At 49.0% G+C, this 17950-nt stretch overlaps 1 protein-coding gene across 4 annotated transcripts in view; it reads left to right on the forward strand.

Annotated features, from left to right (window-relative positions):
• Nucleotides 1-17950, forward strand: part of LOC122377985 (poly(ADP-ribose) glycohydrolase-like) — a 30317-nt gene that overhangs the window by 4418 nt on the left and 7949 nt on the right. The window contains exons 2-11 of one of the 4 annotated variants that reach the window (XM_043358670.1): nucleotides 4485-4635; nucleotides 4992-5072; nucleotides 5580-5729; nucleotides 13089-13205; nucleotides 13346-13581; nucleotides 13805-14081; nucleotides 14536-14649; nucleotides 15543-15716; nucleotides 16582-16729; nucleotides 17723-17864. In XM_043358670.1, the coding sequence (XP_043214605.1) occupies nucleotides 4992-5072; nucleotides 5580-5729; nucleotides 13089-13205; nucleotides 13346-13581; nucleotides 13805-14081; nucleotides 14536-14649; nucleotides 15543-15716; nucleotides 16582-16729; nucleotides 17723-17864 (1439 nt within the window). In that variant the 5' untranslated portion in view covers nucleotides 4485-4635. Of the gene's footprint in view, nucleotides 1-4416; nucleotides 4636-4991; nucleotides 5073-5565; nucleotides 5730-13088; nucleotides 13206-13345; nucleotides 13582-13804; nucleotides 14082-14535; nucleotides 14650-15542; nucleotides 15717-16581; nucleotides 16730-17722; nucleotides 17865-17950 lie in introns of those variants that run through there. The other 3 variants (XM_043358671.1, XM_043358672.1, XM_043358668.1) reach the window with 3 other exon arrangements.

The following is a 17950-nucleotide window of genomic DNA, read 5'->3' on the forward strand; positions in this document are numbered from 1 at the left end:
AAATTGTTTCTCTACAAGTCATTAGAACTTAGAAGCAAATAGATATTGATGGATACGATCTCAAGGGGGCCGATAAGAAGGAAGAGCGCGCGGCGCAATGCAGAGGTCGACAAAATTCATGGAGTTTCTCCGACTACCGGCCAATTTTCTCCAGGCTTTTCTTCGACGATTGTGAGAAATGATGAATTTGGATACCTATCCACGCAACCCAAAACACTGGTATACGGCAGTCATAAGCCCTTGTTACACTGCCAAATTTTGGTACACGAATATGCAGGTCATCCTATGTCGCGGACCGATTCGGGATCTTTCTTCCACGGTCTTGGCATTTCGCAGACCATTCGGTGTCCACCGCGCGACTTTTATGGCTCGTCACGACCGCCACAATTTTTTCATGAAAAATGAAAATTTCGTGGCCGTTCGCCGAACTTGTGATACACGAATATAATCCCAAACAGTCGCCGAGTCGGCGCCGACATATCCGCTGCATGCGCCGACTCGTTGCCAAGGTATCGCCGACTATTCGCCACAGATGAGTGCCAATGATGTAAAATACAATACAATACAGTACCATACGCGCACGCAGTCCTCTGCCGACTGAAACCCGGGTGTGTTTTGCTCCTGCGAGTCATCCCCCCCCCCCCCCAACCCCTACCTTCCCCGCGGCCAGCGCCGGCCTCCTGCCCTCCTGCCCCGCGTCTCATCTCCCCTTTTTCCTAGTCCCCCTACCCACTCCCTCCCTCCCTCACCGCGCGTCGCTGTCGGGCCCTTAGCAGGGGTCGGCAACCTACGGCCCGCGGCCCGGATCCGGCCCGCGGCTGGCATCAGTAACTAACATTGTGTTCCGATCCGCGGCTCCTGCGCGTGATTGTAACAAATTGTGACCATGCTCCGGCCCGCCGGTTGCTTCCAAATCACATATCCGGCCCCAATCCAAAAAAAGGTTGCCGACCCCTGCCTTAGCGTCTTTGCCGCTAAGGTGGCTATTTCCCGTTATTGAGACTTTTCTTTGTATTTGAAGAAATTCCTTCAGATTCGCAATAAACATCGCAAGAATTAGCGACTATTATTGATAAATCTCAACTATTTTTCTCTTGTCTCAAGAGTTTGGCAGCTGAAGAAAACAAAGCGGTCGCCAAAAACACCACTTTCTCCGACTGCCAATAAGAGCGATATTTGGTTATGAATTGGTAGGGAAACCGACCTAATAGGCACAGAGCTGCTTCTGACCGGATCAGACCAGCTCTGACTAGGGAGAAAGTGGAGAAATGGTAGAAAACTGTCATCACTAAATTGTTACTCGTGCTGTTGTTAGTCGATGATATAGGTGTATGGATGTAACAATGTTGGCTTTGCTAATCTTAGAATTTCTTCCATGATATTTTCTTCTTTATGTGATTTTCGCTCGTTTGTTTTTCTCTGACTAGGGTCAGATGGTCAGAGATTTTATCGACCTCTGGCGCAATGATTGTGGAGCACAGCACACGATTAATGTGAGGCGCATTTAAGCGAGAAATAACTTCATTGAACAGAAATGAGCAGAGTACCAGCATTGAAACTGCACCAGTACCAGCATTGAAACTAAATATAAGATATCTCAGAAGGTTGCGCTTTTGGGGCCGAGTTGTGGTGCTTTACGCCGTACATCATGCTTAATGAATGTGACCGTCGTGTTTGTGGGATCCCCGTCGGTACTAGTCAGCCCCATGCAGGGGCGGCGCCACGGGTTTTCGATAGGGGGGGACGGGGACGGGGGCTTGCCTGACTGAGAATCCCAAAAGTAGATACTGATCGTGTATGCAAAAAAAAAAAACGAGGCACGTAACGCCGCGAAACTTGGCAAAGCCCAAAACACATCGAATGGTGCATCCCGTTTCCAAACTTATCATAGGACAACTATAAGATCGATCACCTTTTCAAGCATCCTTGCCTCTAAATCAAAATTTGCAGTCTTGCCAACTCAAAGCTGGTTTCCTACAAGCTGCGAATTGCTTAGGTATGAGTAGCAGTGCCAACTACTTACGTTTCGTACTTTCAAATTTTCGATCTTGCGTCTGGTCAGCTTCATGGCTTCATCATCATATAGTCATGGAGGAAAAGTGGGAATGTTTTCTGCTCTGACAAGTGCGCCAAAACTGCAATATAATTTCAGAATCATGACATCACCACCTGATCCATATGCAACGGGCAGGGTGCAGCTAATGGCTAGCCGTCAGTGGTCATGTCATCGGTGGTCACTCAAAAGGTCATGCTAGGTCATGGAAGGTCACCAGCCGTTATTTGATCACACTTTCTGATGGATTTTACTTACCAAGAGCTTCAAGGGAAAAACGAGCGCATGCCGCATGCACCGTTGAAAAAATTGAGTGAAAGGGTCTCAGGTCCGGCGACCTCTGCAGGTGAAGTGCCCCAGGGTAGGATTCCGGTCCTTGTTGATTAACTTCGTCAAAAATTGCGGTAGGTACATAGAGCTGTGATGTCGGCACCATTGTGTTCGTCATGATCGAGCTGTCACGACCTGCATCGTTCTCATATTCACCCTCCAATCGTAACAACTACAGCAGGGATTGGCAAATGGCGTGGCACCCCTTTGGGAGGTAATGAAGGTCTCTTGAAACCTCATCCCTCATCTCTTTAGCATCAGTGGCTCTCCTTATGGAACAGGTTTCTTGACTGGTCTGTTTCACCCCAGAATTCAAAGACTAGTCAAGGTAAAACCGAGCGCACCACAGTGAGCACAATTTGATAAGCTGGTGTATCTCAATTTCATGTAGAACCTTTCACGTATCACGTACCTAAAGGCTAAAACCCTTTCGTGCACTCATGCAAAAGCAACTGCCATGTTTCAACAGCTGGTAATGGCATTTTCACAGCCGCTGACGTAAGAAGGGGAGGGAAGGGGGCTTGATTAGACCCCCAGCCGTTCGGCCGCCGACCGAACTTAGTTTTGCAGAAAAAAAACGAGTGCTATCGAACCCCTTGACGAGAGGGTGCCGATGCTACCCAATTATAAGATCTTGGGCTACGGCGTGCTTTTTTGGTCCTGCCTGTGATCTATCCGAACACTTCTGCCCACAAGTGCTGGGTTAAATGGCATATATTTCAAATGGTTCCTGTGGTAGAGCTGCCATGCTTGAATTTGACTAATTAGGAATGGAAAATATCCATATAGTAACGGAAATCTATGGAATTTCAGTAAACTTGGTTTTGTCGGCAATGTGGTCTGGCAGTGGGGTGGGGAGGTAATAAACCCTGTCTGGCGCCCCAAAAAGGGGGGGCACGATCCCCGAGGCCCTGCCGATCACCTTATGACTACAGGCATCACAGCTCCACACCTTTTGCAGATGGCCAGGACCCCCTGCGATACATCCCAACAGCAATCTTTATTCAGAACCTGTCTTGATTAACCAACGATGCATTAAATGCGACGGATAACTCTACAATGCATTATTATCAACTATTGAACGGACCTCGCCGATAGGGGGGTACTGTACCCCCCTAACTTTCGATAGCGGGGGACCTGTCCCCCCCGTCCCCCCCGGTGGCGCCGCCCATGGCCCCATGAATCGTGGTAGATCATAAAGATAATCTTCGCCTCCGGTTATGATTTTGATATATCTACGAAACGGGTGCTGGGTGGTACACGATTCACGAAAGCAGCTTTTTCAGGTGAGTTGAAAGGGGAAGAGGTTCTTTGAATTACCATTTCGGACCATGGTTCTAAAAAGCGCTAGTTTAAAACTATTGTTATAATTCCTATCGTAAACCATCGGACGCTCGACGCTGCATTGGCATTGGTACGATGTGCCGGTAATCGCTTCGCTCGCCGGGAATGATAGCGTGGCAGGTTTACTGATATGTAGGATTATCAAATAAATGTAATAGAAACGATATTAAATCCACTACCTCTTTAGAAGCTCTTGAAATAAACCTGGCTATCTGGTTGTCGAAGCCAGGCAAATTATATGCTTGGAATGGCTAAATGTCCATTGTCCATGACATCATTAAATTGAATTATTTTCCTTCTTAGCACTTAAAATACATTTCAGCGACACAAAACTCCCAAAAGTCTGATATCTTGCCCGTGGTATCGTGGTACGATCGGCGAGTACCTAAACCTTCCTACGCAATGTCCATGGCTATGCGAAGTCTAAGGTTGGCCTACATAAGCCTTGGGTTGGCCTGTTTATCCTGTTTCATATCGTATCTATGATAATAAAGTGTTCACGATCGCATAGCCAAACTGAGAACAAAATATTTACTTGCAAAACTCCAGCAATACCCCTCGCTTGATACTATAAAAAATATTGCACACGATCATGCGAAGCCGTGAATCCTACCGCCTTTATTTAGCGCCGGCGTTCCCGCGTTAATAATTTCTCCTGAATCGGAGGACCAATAATCAGCTGACGCACCGTTGTTTTGATGTCGGCGGACCGTGCCAGCCTGGCACCACCTTAACCCAAACCTTGCATACTTTTCAGGGTATATATCTTTGGACTCCCTTCACTCCACACTCCATTGTTGACGACCTGTGGTGTTTGGTGCCGGTGGGGTGTCTCATCGCTCTCATCATCATTGGAACAACACGATCATTCACAAACCGACTTGAATAAGTCCATCACAATCATAAAAGTAAGTTAGCCAATTCTGATTCATTGCTTATTTTTTACCCTTCACTCGTAGGGATTCAGTGAGGGCAAATGCATATGTAGGTAACGCAGATGTAGCAATATAAATATCTGTTGGTGTCTAAAAATATGGTTCACTCGAGAAGTCAGTGAAGTGTGTGATGAAAGATTTGGTGTAGAATCAAATTCGTTAGAATATTAAGTACCTACTTTTTAGCAGACAGTTTTGGTAAAGACTTAATGTTTCTATAAAACATTCAAAATAAATTGGTGGAATATGAAGCATAATTTTTATTGTTGGAGCAGTTTAGCAGTATGCGATGTCTGTTAAAAGGTGTCTTCCGGTTTCCCTGTTTGCAGATGGCTACTGCTGTGGCGCCGGTGTCTGCTGGCGGCCGGGAGCCAGTAGTGCCCTCTCCGTCACACACTGTGCTGTGCAAGGTCAGTCGGGGAAACTATGGTAAAATCTGCTATTTTTAGCAGTCTGCTATTTTTAGCAGAAATCTGCTAAAAATGGGTACGCATGTGACGTCATCGTACCCAAATATAGCAGATTTGGGTACGACCCCATACAAAAGCAGATCTGCACCCTAATTGAAGCAAATGCGCATCAAATGCCTGGCAGATTCATGATTAGAATAGTGCTAAGAATGTCCTCTGATATTTTTGTTCAGATCCGACTATTTTCAAATAATGAATTTGAAAATAGTCGGATCTGAACAAAAATAGCAGAGATCACTCTCAGCACTATTCTCATCATGAGTCTGCCAGGCATTTGATGCGCATTTGCTTCAATTAGGGTGCAGATCTGCTTTTGTATGGGGCCGTACCCAAATCTGCTATATTTGGGTACGATGACGTCACATGCGTACCCATTTTTAGCAGATTTCTGCTATAAATAGCAGACTGCTAAAAATAGCAGATTTTACCATAGTTTCCCCGACTGAGGTCCCTCTGCAGGGAGCGGTGCTACCAACAGAGGCAGACGACCGCTGGGATGAGCAGCATGTGCGCCTGCCATGCTCGCCAAAGAGCCTGTACCCCGCACGGCAGCGGGACGGCGGCACGCAGCTGGTCCAGCGCTGGTCCATGGTACAGGTGAGCCTCTGTTCCAGACTGGAAAACATCCATACACTACGCTGGACGCCCGTGAGACCCTCTTGCGTCGAAATTTGGTGCAAGCGATGTTGTGCTGAAATTTCTTCATGAATTGCACCGAAATCGGGTGTCTATTAAGCCATTAAGCCACTTTTATTTAAAGCACGTATGTGCACAGCTTTTGATCAAGGCTATAACAAACAGAGCATTCTGGGGCCGTGGACGCTCTCCCATCTTAGGCGTCCGAATAAGTTAGTTCCACGGAAACCCAATACCTCTTTACACTAAGCGCACTGTGGCGTCGTGCCGTGAAACAAGGCTGGAGCCGGAAGTTTCGGGGCCACAAAAATCGACGGAGTGGCGTGTTTGAGACTGGCGGGGCGGCAGAGCAGCACGAGTTCTGGCACGTTAGCCTCTTCTCGGCACACAGCGCAGAACGCTACGGGGCACCGCTTGTCAGGGCACTGCTGGCAGGCAGTGCTGGCACGCTGCGGAATGGAGACAGCCGATTCGGTGCACGCACTGGAGCGAGCGGCCCCAGTAGCCCGCCCCGCCCTCATCTGGTGCACCGAAACGGTGTCCTCTCGTTCCTCTCCGGGGATAAGGAGCGGCGGCGTGCTCCCGAGGAGTGGCTTGAATAGTGATTCTGAGCAGTTGTCGCGCCACTGATGCGAGGCCGCACAATGAACCGCCCTGGTCAGCGAGCGGGCGTTTGAGGGCAGGGCGGCCGCTTGTTTGGCCAGGTCGTCAGCGCTCTCATTCCCCTCGATACCGCAGTGGGCAGGAACCCACTGCAGTGTTTCTTAACCCGCGCCCTGCTGGGGGGGGGGGGTGTTTGAACACCCCACCCCCTGTGGTTTTATCGCGAATATCTCAACAACGGCGGCGCCAGGTCGCCAGGTCACTTGAAGTGACCTCACCTGATAAAAACTTTCAATGTCTGCCATAGCTACACCGAGTGACCGATTGCTTTGAAACTTTCAGCGATTGCTAAGAGCAATAACATGTACAAAATGTTTCTCTCAGAATTTTGATATCGATGACCTAAGGTCAGGTCAATTTTGCGACCTCCCCATTATAAGTCAATGGGAGAAAATTGAAATGCGCCTCTTTTGGACGAAAGACATTATAAACACTCCCAAACACTGAATTACAAGTAATTTAGACACATTGAACATGAAGATGAAATGGTGTCCGTAACCCCTGTTTATGCCCCTGAGGTCATCTCAGGTCACGAATGGTATCTAACAGTTTTTTTCGCAAATAACTTTTGATAGAGGCATGCTAGAGCGATGAAAACGCCTTAGATGTGCTCAGCTCGACGATACGGATCGACTGATATGCAACATGACCCTTTCAGGTCAGATCATGACCTTGACCTGAGGTCAAATTTTCAGGTTGACCTTTCAAGGTCAAGTTATAGTTCATTTGATGCGTCTTGACAAGGGGAACACGATGCCGGTAAAAGTAAGCTCGTACAAGGCTAGGGTCAAAAGTTATTGCAGAAAAACTGTTTCCGAAAAAATCGGCTTTTTTTTGCAGTTTTTGCCCCCTGCAGGTAAAACTGTTGACGTTAGGTCAAATCTGAGAGAATTAATCAGAAAGGGCGTTAAAGGAGATATCGAATGCGCTTTTCCGCAGCGCTGTAGCTCTATTGGTTCCCGAGTTATGCGTTGGCGTCTTGGAATTTGTCGACATTCGACCTGGAAATCGGCGAAATTTTGCCTTCAATGACCTCTGGTGAGTCGGTGACCTGACCTTTGACCTGACCAAAAAAAGTGACCGAAGTGATTTCGTCATTATTTTTGACGCTCTTTCGAACGCCGCCTTTCGTGTATCGCTACGTGGCCCAGGAGTCGAGTTAGAAGGGGGGTGTTCAAACACACCCCCCCCCCCCAGCAGGGCGTGGAAATCCAGGACCCCGAGCCGGGCGCGGGTTAACGACGCACGCGATGTTCAACAAGGTCTTCTTTACGCCGAGGGTTGAGGCCTCACCTGGGCGGCCGCTCCTCCGCTGAGTAGACTCAGGCGGCTCGCCAGTTCGAGGACGCCACGACCGGGGCGTGGATGTCTCGTCCCGAAACCACTCCAGAGCCTCCCGCAGGGCGAATCTGCTGCTGTATTGACCAGCGTGCCGAAAAATTCGGCCGCCCTGCGCCGAAAAATTCGGTTGCCGCCATGAGCTGAATTCGGCGCATGCGAAGATACGCCGGACGTGCATTGAAATTTTCGGCGTGATCTCGCCACTACGCCGGACATATTGGGCATAACGTGTATTTTTTCCAGTCTGGCCTCTGGTGAGGACACTCTGAGGTGTGTCCGTACTCCGTAGCAAACTGCGCTGTACCGACCTGTGTTCGGAAACCGACCGGACTGCAGTCGGCCGCAGACGCGCTCTGTGAGGAGCGTTACAGCATAGATCGGCCCAAGCACGGTTTCACGTACATGCATTGTGAATTATTTTTTAATGAATGTGGTCCAGGCCATTAACCCGCGCCGTGCTGGCGGCCTGTGTTTTCCGTGTCGTGCTGGAGGGGGGGGGGGGGGGGAATTTCAACGTCCCCCGTCTAACTCGGCTCCTGGGCCACGTAGCGACACGCGGTAAGTGGAAATCAAAAGAGCGTCAAAGATAATGACGGAAACAGTTCGGTCATTTTTTAGGTCAGGTCAAAGATCAGGTCACCAGAGGTCATCAAAGTTCAAATTAAGTCCATTTCAACAATTTGGAAACTACCAACGGCTATCTCGGGAACCAATAGAGCTACACCGCCGCAGAAAAGCGACTTCGATAGCCCTTTCACAGACCTTTCTGAATATTGCTCTCAGGTTTGACCTCAGGTCAACGGTTTAGCCTCTATAGCGCAAAAATTCCAAAATAGCGGTTTTAACATAAAAAAGTCGGTAATAACTTTTGGCTCAAGAGAGCCACGACACTACTTTTGGCAGCATCGTGTTCCTCTCGTCGAGACGCGTCGAATGAACTATACGATGACCTTGAAAGGTCATTTTAAAAATTTGACCTCAGGACAAGGTCGGTCATGACCAGACTTGTGATCAGCTCAGTTGAGCCGGCTCAAAAATCAGCTCAGCTCATGAGCCGGCTCAACATTTTGCCAAATTGTTGAGCTGTGAGCTGAGCCGGCTCAGTAATGCATTGAGCTGAGCTGCTGTCTGAGCTGAGCTGAATGAGCTTGAGCTGAGCTGAGCTGAATGAGCTTGAGCTGAGCTGAGCTGAGCTGAGCTGAGCTGAGCTGAGCTGAGCTGAGCTGAGCTGAGCTGATTGAGCTGAGCGAGCTGAGCTGAGCTGAGCTGAGCTGAGCTGAGCTGATTGAGCTGAGCTGAGCTGATTGAGCTGAGCTGAGCTGATTGAGCTGAGCTGAGCTGAGCTGATTGAGCTGAGCTGAGCTGAGCTGAGCGAGCTGAGCTGAGCTGATTGAGCTGAGCTGATTTAGCTGAGCTGAGCTGATCTTGTTCTAATTCTTTTCAGTTCATGCTTGGAAATTAACTCAGGATTTGATGCTTCAGCTATGAGCTAGCTATGGAGTGAGCAATTACACTGCCTTCGTGATCGCACTTAAAAATATCAAAACTCTAAAGAAATCAATAGTAATCACTAATCAAGCTTAATTTATTTCATCCATATTGCATGGAAATTGGAAGACCAGGGTCTTGGCCAATTTACAGGCTAATACAGCCAGTCTCAAGTTTCAAGTCTGACTGCAAGATGAATACCTACTGTCAGGCTTTGATGCTTCGCGACACTCTGCTCCGCAATGTACAATTCAGCATTCTTCACTTTGTTATTTAAGCAGTTATTTAAATTAATTTTATCGATAAGGGTTCTTACCTCTGCATAAAATATTTAAAATTAGGAATTAGCAAATAATGTTCCTCTTCGTTGGTTGAATGTGGGCTAAGCAACCATATCCTATTGAAAGTGGGGTGGGGCTGGGGGCAGAGGCGCTAACTGGAACTCTCACCTTCTGATGTCCATAATATGGGAAAAGCTCCCTTATTCACACGCCGACTATGAATTCTAATTGTGTTGACATTGCCTTGGTTGAGATCAGGGTGGTGTTTGGTTTCACTCAAGGTTTCACTGATAACAGCACGCTGCTATCACACGTGTCAAATGGGGTTTCCATGGAGATATAAACAAACTCTTATCTCCAAGTTCCAACACTACCCCAAAATGTAACGTCAGCTCCTGGCAGGGTGCCAAGAGCGGATGGCGGCGTGGGCGCAGCTCTCGGCCGTGAAACACCGCCTAGTTGAGATGATTCCATGGCGTTTTTTTCGTCTAGCAGATTTTCGTCCGACTTTTCTTCGTCTGGCATTTTTTCGTCTGTACATTTTTTTCGTCTGTAAACTTTTTCGTCCAGACTTTTTTCGTTCGTATATTTTGAACTTATATGTTATGTTAACATCGCGGGTGCACACTCTGATAACATGTGATAACACTGCCAAGAACAGTCCATTTCATGTAACTATAGTCTGAGTCCAAGTAGACGCACGACTCGCAAAGTCTCAAGGTCTTAATGAGCTTATCTCTTTTGCCCATTGTGTAAGTTGCCTCGCTCCTTGTAAGAGGAGACTTACTTATGCGCCAAGAGTTGGTCTGTTTTTTAACCCTCGCCCGTATTGGTGTTTTTCCAGCCGCGAACGTATAAGGGGGCGGGGGTCCGTTGGACCCCCCCTTGCCGTTTCGTCCCTGATCGAGCTAGAGCTTCGCGGAAAAAACGAGCGTGCTGCCCGCGACGAGAGGAAGCCGATGATACCCAATTTTAAGGTCCTAGGTTATCGGTTGACCTTCCAGGTCAGGTCAATGACCCAAAAGTCGGGAAAATCGGGACCTGTTAGAACGTCGTAAAACGTGGCTGCTATGGGGTTTTTCGGGGTGCTGATCACGAATATCATGTTAGTTATGATCACTGATGATGTCTTTATGCATTGAGGCCAGGTCGGGTCAGGTCAGGTCAACCAGTAAGGATTTTGCCGGGTATTCGTAGTAGCCTCTGACAGCTTCGTAACATGTTACGAAGGCACCAAAACTGCTTCGTAAATGTTCAAATGGTTGCTAAATTCGAATTCAGCTCCAAAAACTAGCCTAGAAACATGTAAAACTCGAAAAAGTGAACCGAGGTCATCAAAGGTCAATGACCTGACCTGACCTTCCGGTGACCTTGACACCCACCCTAATGCATGGGAGCAACATCATATCCCATGTTTGAACACTTGAAACCACAAAAAGACTGCTAACGCGCGGCTAATGCGAGCCGACATACGCCGAATCGCGATTCCGGCCAAACATGGTCTCGAAAAGTAGGTCACAGGTCAAAGGTCATTAGGGTCAGGGTCATGAAATTTTCAGGATAGGTGTAAAATTGATTATCGCGAGGGTACTGAAAGTTTCGTCGCGATCGGCCGCTTTTTACGCGAGTTATTCGCGAAAAACAGAGGGGGGTCCGTTCGACCCCCCCCCCCATACGGGCGAGGGTTAAGCATGTCCGATTTAAAAAGAACGACTGAAGGATCCAAGCGTGAATTTAACTGAGCGGAAACTGAGCTAAGCTGAATTGAGCGGAAACTGAGCTGAGCTGAACGGGAACTGAGCTGAGCTGAGCGGAAACTGAGCTGAGCTGAGCGGAAACTGAGCTGAGCTGAGCGGAAACTGAGCTGAGCTGAGCGGAAACTGAGCTGAGCGGAAACTGAGCTGAGCTGAGCTGAGCGGAAACTGAGCTGAGCTGAGCTGAGCGGAAGCTGAGCTGAGCTGAGCTGAGCGGAAACTGAGCTGAGCTGAGCTGAGCGGAAACTGAGCTGAGCTGAGCTGAGCGTGAGCGGAGCACAGCCGGTTTGAGCGGAGCGTGAGCTGAGCTGAGCCGTGTTAAACTGAGCGGGAGCTGAGCGGGAGCGGATAAAACGGAGTTGAGCTGAGCGAGCTCACTTTTTTCTTGAGCTGTCACAAGTCTGGTCATGACCTGACCGGAAAGGGTCATGTTGCATAACAGCCGATCCGTATCGTCGAACTGAACACATCTGACGCGTTTTCACCGCTCTAACACGTCTCTATCAAAAGTTATAGCAAAAAAAAAAACTGCTGGTGACCGTTCATGACCTGAGATGACCTTAGGGGCACACAGAGGGGACACAGGTGCATTTTTCCAATTCAGTGTGTCATGTTAAGGTACCTATGAACCGATGCTTGAGAGGGTTTTGAATGACATTCGTCCAAAAAATGCGCGTTTCAATTTTCTCCCATTGACTTGTAATGGAGAGGTCGCAAAATTGACCTGACCTTAGGTCACAGATACAAAAATCCGAGATATACATTTTATTCATACTCTTACTCTTATCAATCGCTAAAAGTTTGAAGGTGATCGTTCATTCGGTGTAGCTATAGCGAGCCTTTGAACTTTTTCTAAGATAAGGTCACTTGACGTGCCTTGGTGACCTGACCTTGAACGACCCGGGTCTGAAATTTTCACAAAATGTGGTGGAAAGATTATAAACAGGTGTACCAAAAACGGCAGCGCTATTCGCGGAAAAAAAAAACTGAGGGTGGGGGTGGGGGCGTAAAAACTCCCACCCCCCAACACGGCGCGGATTAAAATGTTGTTTTAAATGTCCACTCTGTGTGGAGATTATAAAAAGAAATAAGCGTTGGCAACCAGCTCCATCGCCTTTGCACAATAACATACACTGCTCAACCCTGTACGGTAAAAACAAAGCTGGCTAAAAAGGCTGTATTTACCGAGTACATTCTGGAGGCCAGTGGTGTGTTTTCCATCACAGCGCTGCCCTTGTGATCCCGGGGTAACCTTGATTGATAATGATATGCATATCGAGACTCTGTTGATTATTTTGACGCAACCATTCTCCGAGAAAAAAAAATCGGGTCTGAATGGACTGCTGAGAGTGGGCGTTTCGTCTGGGTAGTGGGCATTCAAAGCAAAACGAACGAGTTTTATGTGAGCCGATCTGGGTGGTCTGGAAGTGAGGGAGGGTGCCAGCTCAGCCAGCTCGCCTCTCTGGGTCGGTAACGTATCCTCCAGTCGGTGGGTGGCCTGGAAAAACCGTCCCTGCGCTCATCCACGAGAGAATAGGTCGTCGTTGGGACTGGTGTAATGCGGTAACGGCGCGAAGTGTATGTTTGTCATTGTGAGTGGTGACGCAAGTCATGGGTGAGTTGAAAGTCTCAACTTTGATGATAAATTCAACATTTGTTTGTTACAGTTTGTTAACAATAATTGTTTTCGTCAACTTTTTGTTGAAAGTTATGTGCGGTACTTCGTGCTTGAGTACGTTCACATTCGATCAATTAGGTTTTAAATTGTTATCATTTTCATTTTTCCGCTGCAGGAAGCCCTCCAACGCAATATAAACAGCTCCGCCGCCCTCGAGGACGCCATCAAGTCTTACAACTCACGCTATAAGGACAAGTGGGATTTTTCCGGGCTGCGATACTTCATTGATGAGGTGGGTACTGGGTACAGCTGATGTGTCGACATCGTGCACTCGGACCACCAGTGAACTGAGATCGATTTATGTGCGATGCGCATACATACGATGAGGTAAACCATTGCTCCTGTCTGACGGACTCGGTGGGACGCCGGCAGGTGCTGGCCGACGAGGAGCGGCACCACCTGTTCACGGTGACCGTGCCGCAGCTGTGCCGGCTGGCGCTGCGGCTGCCAGAGCTGCTGCCGGCGCCGCTGCCGCTGCTCGCCCGCCACCGCAGCCACTCGGTCTCACTGTCGCAGCTCCAGGTGGCCTCGCTGCTCGCCAACGCCTTCCTCTGCACGTTCCCGCGCCGAAACTCTGCCCGGCGCGGCCAGCGGCCGGCCGAGTACAGGTGAGGGAGACCGGGACCACATACCTCTCTGTATCGGTATTGAAAGAGTTTGCCTGATCCCATGCAGCTGTGTGCCGTTGCTGCTCATCGGATAAAGGAGTACGGTTGAAATCAGCCCTAGGTTCCATTGTGTCGCATTTCTTTGCTACATCAATTAAGTGGTGATACTCGTGAGGTATAAAATTACTTGTATTTACAAGCAATCTCTCTCGTTTCCGTGCAGTAACTATCCCGACATCAACTTCAACCGTCTGTTCTGCTGGAGCGGCGGACGCCGGTCGGGGACGGCCGGACTGTCGCAGCGCCGCGTCGAGAAGCTCAAGTGCCTGCTGCACTACTTCCACCGCGTGCTGCGGCGCGAGCCGACGGGCGTGCTGACGTTCAGTCGGCGCTTCCTGTCGCCGTCCGAGCTGCCGGACTGGTCGGCGTCCGAGGCGCGTCTGCCGGCGCTCAGCTGCCACAGCGAGGGCCTCATCGAGGACCAGCTCGGCTCGCTGCAGGTCAGGTCACAGCCGCAGCGACGGGCCACTAGTGCTGCCATCTGGATCCCTGTTCCGTTTTACGCTGATGAAGTAGGCATCGTCAGTTGGCATGACGTATTGAAAGCAGTGCACCCATCCGATGCGACTCCGTATCGGATGGGACTTTCGTACTGGGAGTCCCGTAGTTCGTACTTGGAGTTCAGGAAAAAGTCCCGTACTGGGGCCTCTTCCTGAAAGGGATATTATAAGATATTCTCCTAAGAGATATAATTTTGCTCTCTTTACGTATTAGGGAGAAAGCGAAATGATTTCGTGTATCAACATCGCCAGTCATCAATAACGGTAACGTTTGTCTTTACGAATAATGCTGATGTCCACCTAAATAGTCTTTTGGCATTTTCTTGAGAAATGTTACCACCTCGTGTGGAATCTCGTTTCTCCCTAATAACTGGGCATGTTTTGATTGTTAAAGGTGGACTTTGCGAACAAGTTTGTGGGCGGCGGAGTGCTGGGCGACGGCTGCGTTCAGGAGGAGATCCGATTCCTCATTAACCCGGAGCTGATTGTCGCTCGACTGTTCACAGAGGTCAGTACTGTCGTGTATGAAAGGTCGAACTTTTTCAGATGTACTTAGGCCTCGTTTAATCATTTGATAGGTACGTTTCTCAGGAAAATAACCTTTTTGATATTGCTGTGTGATAATTGATGTTTTGTTGGCCGGTGGCTGAATTTCCGAGACGCTGAATTATCGGCTCCGATGACCTCGGAAGTTCTGACGCCCTAAAATCACGAATCAATCAATCAATCAATTTTGCAGCCGATTTGAAAAAAAAAATCATAAATAAAACGTAGACATCAGTTCTTATGAATGCATGCACGCATGTATGCTATACATGCTCACTTGGACATTGTAAAGGGCAAAGGGCTGGCATGAGGCTGGGAACTTCCACCTCTGGAATAACAGAGAGGTCGCAGTAGATTTACACCAGCTGGGATCCGACCACCAGGGAGTGTCGGCCGCATATTCTCCACCGCATCGGCCGCCGCTAGACGGAAGTGTGCTAGGGCTGTAACAAGTAACAACACCGACCGTTCGTATGTGGGACGGCCCCGGTCGGTGGCGAGGGGCGAGCGTTCTTCGTACCGAGATACAAACGATTCCCCTTCGACAATCCACGTCACTCAAACAGTGTGACGTGTGCTTCGGCGTACAAGGAGAGCAACGACTGTTCCGGATCTTGTTGAGGAGAATATAACGCTTCCAAGTTCCAACCTTTACCAAACTTGTTTTCCGTTACACCAAAGATTCGTTTGGTTTGGGTATAAATGCTTGCATGCTTACCTTATACCTTTTCCGCGATTTAGATAGCGATTGTTATAAGAAGTGCCCGCGTGAGGCTATATGTATATCGATGCATTTTGATAAAAACGAACTACACTGTTGCCTCTGATCATAGAATCCCACTGCCGTATCACCAGGTGCTGGATGCCACCGAATGTCTGGTGGTGACCGGCTGCGAGAGGTTCAGCCAGTTCGAGGGCTATGCCGACACCTTCAAGTGGACGGCCAAGGCCACCGACCCGAGTCCGCTGGACGAGTTCGGACGGAGGAGCACACAGGTGGTGGCGCTGGACGCCGTGCACTTCACACAGGTGGGTGGGACGCCCTGTACCTTACCCGGGGGTACGCCACACAGTTCACACAGGAAGGACACTTCTCACAGGTGGGTGGGACGCCGTGCACTTCACACAGGTGGTTCACCTAACCCAGGTGGGTGGGACGCCGTATAGTTTACTCAGATGGGTGGGACGCCGTGCACTTCACACAGGTGGGTGGGACGCTGTACAGTGTAACGGGGTCGGTGAGACCACTTAACCCGGGGGATGGGAAGCCGTATAGATTACCCAGATGGGTGGGACGCCGTACACTCTACACAGGTTGGTGGCCGGTGGGACGCCCTGTGAAATAACCCGGGGGGGGGGGGGGGGGAGCAACACACTTCACTTGGATGGGTGGAACCCCGTACACTTTACCGAGGTGTGTGGGACGCCGTCCACTTTACTCTGGTGAGATGGGACGCCATACATTTTACAGTTGAGTCATGAGCTGCGGTTTCAACTGAAACTCACCTCAACTCTGGCTGCTAAGCTTTACTGTCGCTCCGTCCAGCGCCCTCTGTAGGCTCCTCGAAATGAATTGCGATGGTAACAGTGCTATATGTAAATCCGTAATATATTGGTCGCTATCCTACTGAAAGTGGATTTGTTCTAGCTACATCTGGGTGTTTATTGATGTGTCTAGATATGCAAAGGAGCAGGTGGCATTGTTTGCCGGTGTGTGGTAGCTGATAAGTGGGCAGAACCCTTCGTCCTGGCTGGAGTTTGGAAACATTTTTATCACATGAACACTGAACCTCTTTTTCGTTCAGCTAGTGGAGCTTATTTGGGGTGGAATAAGCATAGGATTCTAGTAAAATTTAGAAATTTGATGTTCGTCCGATGCCTGCGGATGTTTCAGCCCCAGCGGCAGTACATGAAGCACTTCCTGCTGCGCGAGATGAACAAGGCGTACGTGGGCTTCTCTTGGGCCGGGGGTGGCCCGCTGCCTCCCGTCGCCACTGGCAACTGGGGGTGCGGCGCCTTCAACGGTGACCCTCACCTCAAAGGTGGGTGTGCTGTGTGCCAGCGAAATGCTCACTTCCTCATTCGATACTAGACGTACATACATGATGCCAACCGTCTGTTAGATGCGGTCCTTTGGTGTGATGTGTTTAAAAAATGTATCCTTTGATACATTTTTCTGAATTCAAGTCATTCTGAATTAATGTAGCATTTACGGCATTGCTCTCCCTCCATGGGATGTGCAAGGCGCGTATTTTGTCGCTACAACGCTTTTTTCTTAAATGATGAGTCTTTGAGTCCATATACCTGAATGCCTGTCCTGATGTCTGTCGTTTTCCCTGAAGTCGCTTTCGCTGATCATATTATAATACCACTGGCAGCAGCTACAGAGAGTCGCCGGGGTAATAAGGCATGGACAGAGTTTTCAGTGAACACTAAATTAAAAAAGAGACTAGACTGACCAACTGTCCCAGACAGGGCCATTTTCCCATTGAAAATTACCTCAGTCTGTAGTTCAGAGATTGCTCAACCTGTGCAGTTCTGTGGTGATAGATCATTTGACCGGATGGGACTGCTGCTAGTGCCTAGATGTGAATTATTCGCAGCTGTCAGTTTCGAAAGGTTTGCCTGCCCTGGACGGTGAGCTATCTGATGGATGTTCGAAGAAAGGGTGACCCTACCAGCAAAGCTTTCTCAGTATCGAATGTGAATCTGTAATAATTTGTAAACCAACCCGTTGCAAAAAACAACGATGCTCACTGAAGCCGTCAACTAAACGTCCCCGCAGTACTCGAGGCAAAGGCAAATATTATTCCCCGCCTCCTAGTACCTATTTGCATTTCCCATATGATACGTCGTGCGTGAACCGGAGACAGTTATCTAACCCGTCTGGATTCGCGTTTATTTTCTTAACCCTGTACGTACGGTGTTGGTGGTCCGCGCTAGCCAAAAAGTGTTTGTGCGAGGGCGTTTTAATACAGTACTTGTTTATGTCTAGTCTGTAGACTGAAAAGTTGTGATGTTTTCGCGTTGTGCAGCGCTACTGCAACTGATGGCCGCGGCACTGGCGGGCCGGGAAGTCATCTACCTGACGTTTGGTGACGAGATGCTGAGGGACAAGCTGCTGGACATCCACGCGTTCCTCCGAGAGAGGAATGTCACCGTCGGAGCGCTTCACAAGTGAGTCCCAGTTCAGACTGCGCTGAATTTCTCTTGTTTGCAAACTAGTCGACGGTTTAAAACTTTTTATCTTAATCCCTTGCTTT

This window comes from Amphibalanus amphitrite, unplaced genomic scaffold, assembly GCF_019059575.1.
Source record: "Amphibalanus amphitrite isolate SeventyFive unplaced genomic scaffold, NRLGWU_Aamphi_draft 000053F_arrow, whole genome shotgun sequence".
NCBI classification, from domain to species: Eukaryota; Metazoa; Arthropoda; class Thecostraca; order Balanomorpha; family Balanidae; genus Amphibalanus; species Amphibalanus amphitrite.